This window comes from Geospiza fortis, unplaced genomic scaffold (genome assembly GCF_000277835.1).
Source record: "Geospiza fortis unplaced genomic scaffold, GeoFor_1.0 scaffold286, whole genome shotgun sequence".
In the NCBI taxonomy this organism is placed as follows: domain Eukaryota; kingdom Metazoa; phylum Chordata; class Aves; order Passeriformes; family Thraupidae; genus Geospiza; species Geospiza fortis.
In genome coordinates, this window is record NW_005054444.1 from 715,896 (window position 1) to 726,720 (window position 10,825).

Consider the following 10,825-nt stretch of genomic DNA (forward strand, 5'->3'; position numbering starts at 1 on the left):
ACATTTCTTCCCTTTCATTCTAACAGAAGAATAAGAAAGCTTTGTGTTACAAATTTATGGCACTGTTATGTAATTGAAGATTTAATGATGCTGCCTTCATTGAGTCATTTTCTAGCTTTGCAATGCTTGGCTTCACAGAGTACTCCCTGTTCAGCTGTCACCTTCTGTATGTCTGGAAAGGATGTTGTGGTCAGGACATAAAAACCTGGAGTTGGATTTGTTTGACAAGAACAGCATGGTCACCTACATTAAAAGCAGTCAGCCTTGACTCCGTTTATAGGCAGTAAAGAGAAATACTTGCTAAGGGTCTCATTCAATTGGCCCTTGCAAGATGCCTGGTTTGTTGAGGTCCTAAAGTAACTACTTCAGAGACCGGTGTCTGACAGCAAACAAGGTCTGTTTAATGTAGCTCTGACTTCCCCTTATCAATATTGTTCTACATATGGCCCCATTCCCTCTTAGTAAATAGAAAGATTTCCCCATTTCCCCACATGCTCAGGATCAGAGGATCTTGTGCATCCATGTGTAATCTCTGAAGAGTCCACCCTTAACGCTGCAGAGACAGAGGTGATCTACTCTTATCCCAAGGCCCAAATATTTCTTGTTCTTTTGCAGTATCTCTGTCCCCACAGGTCACACAGCAGTTGAGTGATTTTGACAGTAATCAGAGGAAAAAAGTAAAGTTACACAAAACCATATTTGTCCTAGTGAGGGGGCAAAATGAAACTTATACCCCATAGGCAAAATGTCAAGTTACAGAAAGAAGTAACTGGATGTTGAAGCAAAGCAAATATTTGGAGAACAGCCTCACACATAGACTGTGCTGTTCCCAGATAGGTATTGGACATTATGTCCTGCTTTCCAACCTTATCTTGATGATTCATGTTTTGGCACAAAATCAAGAGGCTGGAAGTTGTTTCTCTCTAGTTGGCCAATATGGTTGTTTCAAGTCACTGCCTCCTATAATTCCATAGGGATTATTGTAGGCTTTTGAGCTGAAGAAAGAAATAAATTCCTCTTCTACTTATTTTTTTTTCACTCTGTCCTGAGGCACCCTCTCTCGGGTATTTCTTTACCATGAGGTCTATGAGCACTTGGTTTTATCTCTTGCTTTATATTGTGACTTGGGTAGCCTAAACATCTACAGCTGGGCAGTTGTGGTAGCCATGCTGAGAGGTGTTTCCTACTAAGTGAAGGTTAGTACATTGTGCTTGGTCTTATGCCCATGCTGTGGAACTGCAAACCTGTGGGCCATGGATTTAAGGGTCAGATCCTATGGATAGAAGTTTTTGAAGTTCCTATTCAGAGGATAATTCCTTCTTTCTTGGTCCGGTCAAATCTGCTTTATCTGGTTTTCATGGGAATTTTGGGTTAACTTTGCATGGCATAGAAGAGCGCAGGACAGTTCTATAGCCTCTCTAGACCTTCCCTTGCTTCAAGGCAGATTTCTACACATACACCTGGTACTGCCATGGGAAATAATGGCAGACTGGACATAGAGAAGGTGTTACAAAATTAAGAGACACCAAAACCAAGCATGCCAAGCAGTCAAGCAGCAGACTATCTGTAGGATAGACATTCTTTTGAGATTTCATTCAGATAGGTTTAAAGGAAAACTGTGACATTTTTTTGAGGATACACTAGGTGGCTCTCTGGGGGGCTGAATTATCAGACAAGGAAAAAGCACAAACTTGCAAGTATATAAACATGGGATATTTGAATCTGGCATCCTGTGATGCTTTGGGACAAGCAGCATCTTTTCAACTCCAGTGGAGTACTCATCGTGTCCAAAAAATCAGAAAGGATAAGAAGTTATACAAAACTACCAGACACAAGCCCTGACCTGGACTAAATCTGAGATGCATTTTGCAGAGCACTGGAAAAATATCTAAGACTAGGAAAAATTCAATGACTAATGAAATTCAGAAAGGAAAAAAACCCAACCAATCCACCAACGAACAAAACCAAACCAAACCAACTAACCAAAAAAAAAAAAAAAAAAAAAAAAACCAAAAAAAAAACCAAAAAAAAAAAACAAACAAACAAAAAAAAAAAAAAAAAAAAAACACAAAAAAAAAAACAAAAAAAAAAAAAAAAAAAAAAAACAAAAAAAACCAAAAAAAAAACCAAAAAAAAAAAAACAAACAAACAAACAAAAAAAACCAAAACAAACAAAAAAAAAAAAAAAAAAAAAAAAAAAAAAAAAAAAAAAAACACCCAAACCAGAACAAAATCTAGAGCCAGGCTGATTTTCCTTTACCATTCCAAGGAGATGAGTGACATTCTTGGTCTACTGAATTTCCTACTTTCACCATCCTGGTTCAGAAATTCTTTTCTCTGGTACTGAATACAGTATTTGAAAGCATCAGAAGTCCTCTATCCCAGCAGGTAGTTTTATTCAGAAACTTTCCCTTTAAATTATTTATGGTTACCTGGAGGGAAAAAATTAATACAATTCAGCAAAGATACCTATTGTTGATTCTCTCAAAGGCTTTTAACCATTAACCCAGTACCTAGGTAAAGAGCATATGAGAGTTTTTGATTTTTGACATTAACCCAAATCCCTTACCTAGTATGAATTCATTAAGTCTTAATCCAGAAGGGTTGATAGGTATTCTAGCCCACTACCACTCACAGTGATAAGTGCAACCTGATGTGTGACATCGCTGAACACTGAAGATGCAGCCAGGAATAGGTGAGAGTGTGGGGACCCTCTCATCCTCATGCATGAGGATCAGCCCTGGAGAAAGCACTGAGATCCTTGTTTGAAGATAAATGGGTGAGAAGCAGTAAAGGATGCTCAAAGAATCCGTCTCCCAACCCAAGTGAGAAACACCTCTTTATGAGCCAGGAAAAAGACACTCATTAGGACAAAAGGTTTTTTTCTTCTACCCTTCTAGTACAAGATTGTCATTGCTTTGTCATTGCTTTGTTGGAGTACCCTGGTAGGATGGAACTGTAGACTCTCTCGTGTTGCTGTTGCTGCTGATATGTCTTTCTGAGGAGAAAACTGAAAGCATTTCCGCTTGGACTCCTATCTGAAGTCCGTCAAATGAGCTTTTAAATCAAAACTAAAAGAGCTTGTGGACCAAACAGCAGTGAAAAACTCTTGTTGTCCTCCCATAGCTGGAATAATACAACAGCATAAAAATATTTCCTAAATAAATTTTATATAACATTTAACAAGAGCTATTCAAGGAAATCAAAGCATCCTCTGTCTCATGGGCTTCATCATGCCATGTCAGGACAGATGCATTTTGCTTCACACTCAATCCCTTCTTTTCAAACTATTTCTGACCACCTAACACAACAGCAAAATGAAGACAAAGTATTCTGATCATGGCTGTAACATAATGACAATGAGAAAGAAGATTTTTTCTCTGAAATCTGATGGAAGATGAGAAAGGGAATGAAAGCTGGTGACTCATCTCCCTTTCAACAAGACTGTTTGACTTGTGATGTGATTGCACCAGCTTTTATATTTAAACAAGCTCTTCCTGAGCATGCTGAAGTTTCTGGGAGAATTGACTGGAATATTACAGAATTTGTGCTGATAGCAAAAAACCCTAAATGCAGTGTACAGAAAGGAAGCGAAGTCAGAACTTCACAGATTTTCTCCTGCTGGTTTTGCAAACAAGGTGATGGGAAGAGAGGGCCTTGGAAAAGTAGCAGCTGTCTTCAAAAAGAGGGGTTTTGCCTGAGGCTGGGATGGATAATGCAGAACCAGACCTCTCCAGTTCCTCAGACATTTGTGAGTTCAGGAGATGGGCAGGTTCTGTTTACACTGGATCTTTCCCTTTGCTGTTGTGCAGTGGTTGGAAGTCACTGCCAAACAGTTATTTAATACTTGTGTGAGCAGTGTGTGGAGGTGGACCTCTGGCAGTCGAATACCGTGCTTGATCACCAAATACCCTGGTCAGGCCTTCACCTTCTGTGGGTCACAAGATGCTGCACTGTTGTGCAGACACAGGCAGCAACGTCCTCCGCCCCACTGTGAGTGAAGTCCTGCTGGATGGACTCAAAAACCAAACCCCTGATACTCACCCATGTGTGGCTGAGTTTTGTTACCACTTCCATAAAGGATCTGAACACAAAGATTTCTTTTCTCCCTACAACAGGCAGGATTTAATCTTATCAAAAGTTATTTGCCTCCATCTGATCTGGTCACCTTGCCTGCTTTTTAAGAGTCAGTGCAGAGAAGCAGACGTTTCTTGGTGTTGATCTTCTTCTGCTTTGGGATAAACTCCTGCTGTGGTCCAGCAGCACCAGCTTCCCTCCACTGGCTCAGAATAGAACCCAAGATATTTGGCTTAGATGGAGACATCTCTATTGCAGATAAAAAAAATTCCAGGGACCTAAATCTCACCTGAGTTGTAGATTCCCAGAAGCAGTCATTCCTCATTGAACCCATCAGAATTATATTCTCCTGGCTTCCCTGTCCTTGGGACCCAGCCCCAAAGGCACCATCACTCTTGAGGAAGTTTATAAACAGGGGTCAGTGTTTCTAAAAACAAGAAACATTTTCCCAGAGATAAGAATTTAGTTAAAGCATGGGAAGACAACTTGTCTAGGCATTTGCATTTGTAGAGCAGAACTGGCCAAAGACCTGAAACTTCACTCTAATCTCCCTCAGGAAAGGCTGTTAAAATTGTGTTCAGCATTCAGACACAACTGGCTTTCTCCAGGGACTGTTAAATAGGATTTCCACCAGGAAATGTGCCCACAGCTTAGTGAGCTGAGAGCTTCTGAAAGAAACATCCCTGGAAAACCAAAAGGCACTGAAGCAGGAACTAAACTAACAAAATGCAAGGTCTTCACTGCTGTTTTGTTCTGTTCCTCCCTTTAATGAATGTGGGCAAGGATCAGTGGAATAATGGAATAATTCTCCCAGGATTCATCTTATTAAATTGATTCTGGAAACAGCCTTGATAAAGACATAGTTTGTACTCCTCAATCAACAAAGTCATTCATCTTGTCCTGGCAGAAGTGTCTAAGAGTGCCAAGAGCCCTCTAGACACTTAAAATTTAATTAGCTGACCTCATCCTTTGCAGTAAGTTGAGTGGTACAAGAGAAGAATTAATAAGGCCAGAACCAGGACCATATTTGTTTTCCTTTCTCTCACCAGAAGACACTTACCTTTTCTTTAGTCTCCATTACAGTCTGTTCTTTATTTCAGATGAAACTGTACTGGTTCTTTCTCTAATGGCCTACCTGTTCACTGCAGGTATAGAGCTCATGGGTTACTCCCAGAAGAAATTGCAGAGTTCAAAAGGAGGAAAACTGAAAAACTCCTTGGCAAAAGAGCCTAGATCTGAGGTAGTAGCTGTAGGACAGTCCCCATGTAGCTCTGCTGTTTAGTGTCTGCTTGTGTGTTATTTGTCTGCATTTTACTGGTTTTTCTTCCCCCTTTCCTTCTATTTTTCTCCTTTTATTTTTTTTTAAGTATGTGTTATTATTCTAACATGTCTCATTCAAGAGGTGCTTGGAACAGCAGCAAAGCTGTAGCCTTGTTGGGTGATTTCCTAGTGAATTTATAACCTAGTATCCTATTAATTCCTGAACAACATAGAGCATTACTAGGTTTATCTGCAGTGTATTATCAATCCACTCTATGTTGATGTTCATGGTGCCAGGAAGAGCCCAGTACATGGTAAACACAGACATAAAACTGGAGTTGAAGCCTGGAAAAATCCACATTGCCTACTGTTGCTTTTGTAATGTATATCTCCTGCCTAGCGTAATTCCATACCTCATGACGGTAACAGGATGCAGCTTTGATATTCATCATTGTGATACTGATGGGTACAAGAGATAATGGAATTATGGTTTGGGTGGAATTTGGAAGTCACATGGAATATGACAGCCTGACCTGATCAAGTAGGTGTTATCAGAGCAAGGCTGGCATAGAAGCGTGCACAAACACATTTGCACAAGTGTGATGTCCCCTGAAAATGATAGATGAGCTGGGATTTTTGATAATATCTCTAAAAACAGCAGTAATGCTTCTGGCTAACTCCTCTGGATTAGTGTGCATCTCATGTCCACTCCCCTAACAAAGGAGGAGTGGATGAAAGCTCGAAGTACCTAGATATAGGCAGGTTACAAACCCCTAAGACACACCATATCAGGCTGATAGATTGCTATGAAGACTAAAGTTCCATCCAATTTTCTCACAAGTTTAAAACCCAGAAGATAACTTTTGGCTGTGTTCCTTCTTCCCAAACACATATTTTAAAGATTCAGTGCATGTTACCAGGCTGCTTTATCTCTCTTAACCGATATTTAAATTTTTGTCTGAAGTTCTCCCTATCAAGGACTTAAGGGCAGAAAGTCCTCATTAAAAACATAAAATAAACAAAATTATTTGAATATGGGACACAACCTGAAGAGACCTGCATAAGCACTATCATATATGAACTCCTACTGCTAAATAGAGGGTTCTGAGGCACAGAAGACCACCCTGCTGATTTATACCTAGGAGTACAAGCTAATCCTCCAAGGCCAGAGACAAAGAGGATCTCACACGTGGGTTAGCCCTGCTTGACAAAACCTGCACATATACTGGTATATAAGTATTTAGTACGTCTATAACCCACAGACACAGACTTCCACACTGAAGCAGGCTGATCAACTATACATATTATGGAGAACAGAAGATCCTCATTAGACAATTTGGCTTAGTCCATTGGAAATAGCAGAAAAATCAATAAGACATGCATACCTGAATCTTTTCAATGGCCCTAGTTCAATCCTTCTTGTGTGCAGAAAGCTTTCAATGGAGGCAATTAAGTCCTCAACAGCCACTTATTCCCACTTGCCTGCTTGGTGGTTTAGTGATGTTTCCAGCTAATCTATCTTAGAGACTTCTGATGAAAGGGACTATGTTGCCAATAGCCTTGTTTTTCCTTGATGGAAATAAAGGAACATTATACAAGGATCTCAGATGTAGTGATCTATGGTCCATTCACACAATTTATGGTCCTTTTAGTCTGGGGCCCTAAAAGGCAAAGAGTCCCACAGGGCTCTTGCTGCAGTACAATAGGGATCCCCATCTTGGTAATTATGTATTTTGTAGTATTCATCTGGCCTGGAGTCTAGAGGAAGGTCAAGACTGCTTCTCCTGCTCAGGAGTCAATCCTTTAACTTTGAAAGGGTGGCAGTGGACTCTGCTGTCCTTGGTGTGTTCTTGATTTCAAAGAGAAATGATTGTTCTGGCTGGATCTTTATAAAACCACTCAGCAAAACATGAGTAACACCAGAGTGCGCTTCCAGTTACCTGCAGATTAACCTCTGGGCTATATCATTAGTGACCCTTATCTTTCATCCTGTGGTAGGGTCTGTGACCTTAACATGGACCTTCTAACCCACTCATGCAAGTGAGATTCAGCCCAGAGCACCATGGCTGTCACAGACACTTGTGTAAGGCTGGTAGGTTAAACAACAGCTGAAGACTATGCAGGATGAACCATGGCATCAAATGCTGCTGGACAATATCCTCAGGCAGATAATCCCATCCATAGCATCTTACAACACTTCTGGAAAGGAGAAAGGGATTTCTCTCTTTAACTTCAAAACACAACAGAGAACTGTGTCACAGAGAGGTCAGTGACTCCTAGGATCCATTGATAGGTCTCAGTTTGTAGATGAGAGTTAGACCCCATGCTAGTCAGTCAGAATTCATTCTGGAGTTCTCAGGGGTGAGATTTCACCTGTGTGATTGGTAATGGCTGTATTTGTGGAGGACACCACTCTATGTGAATATTAGTACAATCTGTATTGCTCTACTGACTTCTAGATGTGTAAGCATACAGGTAGTGTATCCTGCATGGACAAAAGCACCAGCCTGGGATTACCCAAAAGTACCAAGGCTCAATATTTCAATTATTTTGTCTCCTTTTTCTTGTTGTTGTTGGTTTGTTTTGGTTTGGTTTTTTTTTTGTTCCTCAAGGATTTGACTCTCCTTGCACTCTGGCCTCTCATCCTATGAACTCAGCTTAGTGACAGAAGATCCCTTGACATTCTTTCTCGTTTTAGGAAATCACAGCTTGCTGGCCAAACCATTGGCTAGCAAGGTGCATCTGACCAGCAGATAAGATCATATAACAATAGGATAGCTTGGGTTGGAAGGGACCTTGCAAGGTCGTTTAGTCCAATACCCCTTGCAATGAGCATCCTCATCATAAAAAATTTCTTCCTTATATCTAATCTAAATCTATCCTGTTTTAGTTTAAAAACATTACCCTTTGTATTATTTCTACAGGATACCTGCTTCATGTAGTTGGTTTTTAACATATATTTCTATTCTAAAGTAATTGCACATTCATTGCACACAATGATGCTGTGTACAGTTTAAACCATACATTTATGTATATATACAACTATTTATTAGCTATTTCTTGCTAATCGCTATGTAATACCAATGGTGTTATCAGTAGGGATTAGCATTTAGCTTTTTTTTAGTTTAAAACAGTTGGAATGATATTTTCTTCTATCATACACAGTAAATCTTATTCCATATGGTGCTTTATCCATGACAGGGCAGTTGTAGATTTGAGACCTTCCTAAAGCCCTGCCATTTGCTGAGCTTCTGGCCTCTTACAAGTCCTTGAGGTTTATTTTGTCTCTGAGAACTCCATTATGCTATAATGAATTTGCTACCCACCAACAGATGGTGGCCCAGAAGCTGGGCTTGACGAACTCTTGAGGAATTGCAGCAAAAGATCCACTTCAACTCCACCATTTAACATTTCTGCTTTGGCTGACACAAAATGATACTAAATGAAAAGTCATGCCTTGGTGAGCAGGGTTGCTAACTCCTCTTTTCTTTTCTGTTTCACAGCTGGCCAGATGTACTGACCAGGAAATTTAAATCTGTCCTGAGGGACACAAAGAGGAAACTAAGAAAGCAAAGATCTGGGAAGCATGAAGGAGAAATAAGTTCTGGAGAGGATGAAATCTGAGAAGAACACAACAAAGAACTAGTAAGATCAGGAGGGACACCTTGAAGCCAGTCCAACAGAGCTCACAGTCTCCATTTAGTTCCCAGCTGGCCCAAAGCAGTTTAATTAATGAAGCTCTTAGATCTTGCAGAGGGTGAACCTGAGCAGGCAGATGAATCCTGAACATCATCTCTTGTGAAACTGGGCACCATCTCAGGGCTGTACATGTGTGTGGGTTTGAGAGGGGTGCACTGGGGAGGAAAGTGAGGGTGATAATGATGGTAGCTCCACCCTTCGTGAGCAACTGTCACAAGGATGAACTCAAAGAATATTTTAGCTGGGTCTGCACGGCAGCACTAAAATGTCCAGCTGCCCCTGGACCTGGATTCAAGCAAATCAATTCAAACAAATAATGCCAAGTGCTAAAATGGCTCAACTGTTTTACGTTAAGTAGTTATTTTCCTGTTGTTATTGTGGGAAGGCCTGGTTTCATGAAAATGAGTGCAATTGAGAAAAAAAAGTTTTGGACAACAACAAGGAATGTTTTTACTCCCCCACAGAAATTTTGAATCAAAATGTTCTATTCCTGTATGTCAGCTTAAGCTGAAATATTTTCTTTCAAATTGACATTTCAGCTGCAAATGCCAATTTAATGCTATTTTCAAAATGAAATAACAGTTTTGAATTGAAACAGTTTGGTATGAATCAATATTTATTTCAAATGCCAAAATGAGTTTCTGCTCAAAATGTCAAAATATGTCATATTCGCAAATCCCGATCTAAATTTCAAGAACTCATTTTTTTTGCTGTATACACATATATATACAGGATATCTAAAACATGTTATGCTTTTCATCCCAAAGCTGGATAAAAATGGAATGCCGTGATATTGCAAAACTGAGATGCAGTTCCATTAGCTGAGTAGTACTAATAAAATATGAATGTTTTTTCCTGCAAAAGCGGGGCTGAGGGAATGAAGAAAATATCATTAAAGCAGTGCAAATCCTAAAACTCATCGCTCTTTTCCCCTCCAATCTCCAAGTGGTCTCTAAGGCTCTATGAAGTAAACCTCCCTGTGGGTAAAAGGTTTTCTGTAAAGGGTCAACATTTGGCCTGTAGGCACTTCGACCAGAGCACACTTCCTCAAAGTCGAATAATTTTGGTGTCGGGCCCTTCTTCTTCCAAGTTTTTTACTGTTGTTCATCATCTGGCTCCTAACAACCTTCTGGGAATTGTTCTCTCTTCTGCAAGGCTGAGGAGAAGAGTGGGTATGGTAATGTAATCAATGTTGCCACCAGAAGGTGTTAACTGAGAACACTGAGACCTTTCTCAAGCTCAATTTGAACTCTTCTCATCAGACCAATCAAAACAAATTTTTACCATTCAGATAATAAATAAGAATCAACAAACACTTGGCAAACTTTCATTAGATATTGAAAATATAATTGTGAAACAAAGTGGGTCTGACTTCACAGAGTTAAGGAACACAGTATTTTCACAACTAATTCACTGTATCAAATATAAAACATGAACTGTCAAAGTAAGATCTGTTTGAAGTATAAACATCTAAAAAGCAAAAACTGGAGGGAAATTCATAAATGTTCTTTAATAATGAGCTTTTACTCTGTGGCACCTGGTTTTGTAAAAGAAGCTTTTGCTTTTTTAGTGATGAGTTAATATTCCATGTGGGAGAAGTTGGCCCTTGAAGGATGCCTGTCAAAAGGCTCATACAACACTCATGCTGTCAAACAGGGATTAGGAAAGCCTTCACTTTCTGCCCTGTGCTCACCTTCTATTTTACAATTCATACAGAAAAAAAGTCCTATGGAAGAGACATGGGGCAGGTAGTTCTGACACAACACACCTCCAAGCGCATTTCCGGAGA

At 39.9% G+C, this 10,825-nt stretch overlaps 1 protein-coding gene across 1 annotated transcript in view; it reads left to right on the forward strand.

Moving 5' to 3' along the window:
* The window catches only part of GUCY2F (guanylate cyclase 2F, retinal), a 34,605-nt gene extending 29,295 nt beyond the window's left edge, over positions 1 to 5,310 (forward strand). The window contains 1 exon segment of the mRNA XM_031062289.1: positions 5,232 to 5,310. Coding sequence (XP_030918149.1) covers positions 5,232 to 5,310 — 79 coding nt within the window.
* The last annotated feature ends 5,515 nt before the right edge of the window (positions 5,311 to 10,825 follow it).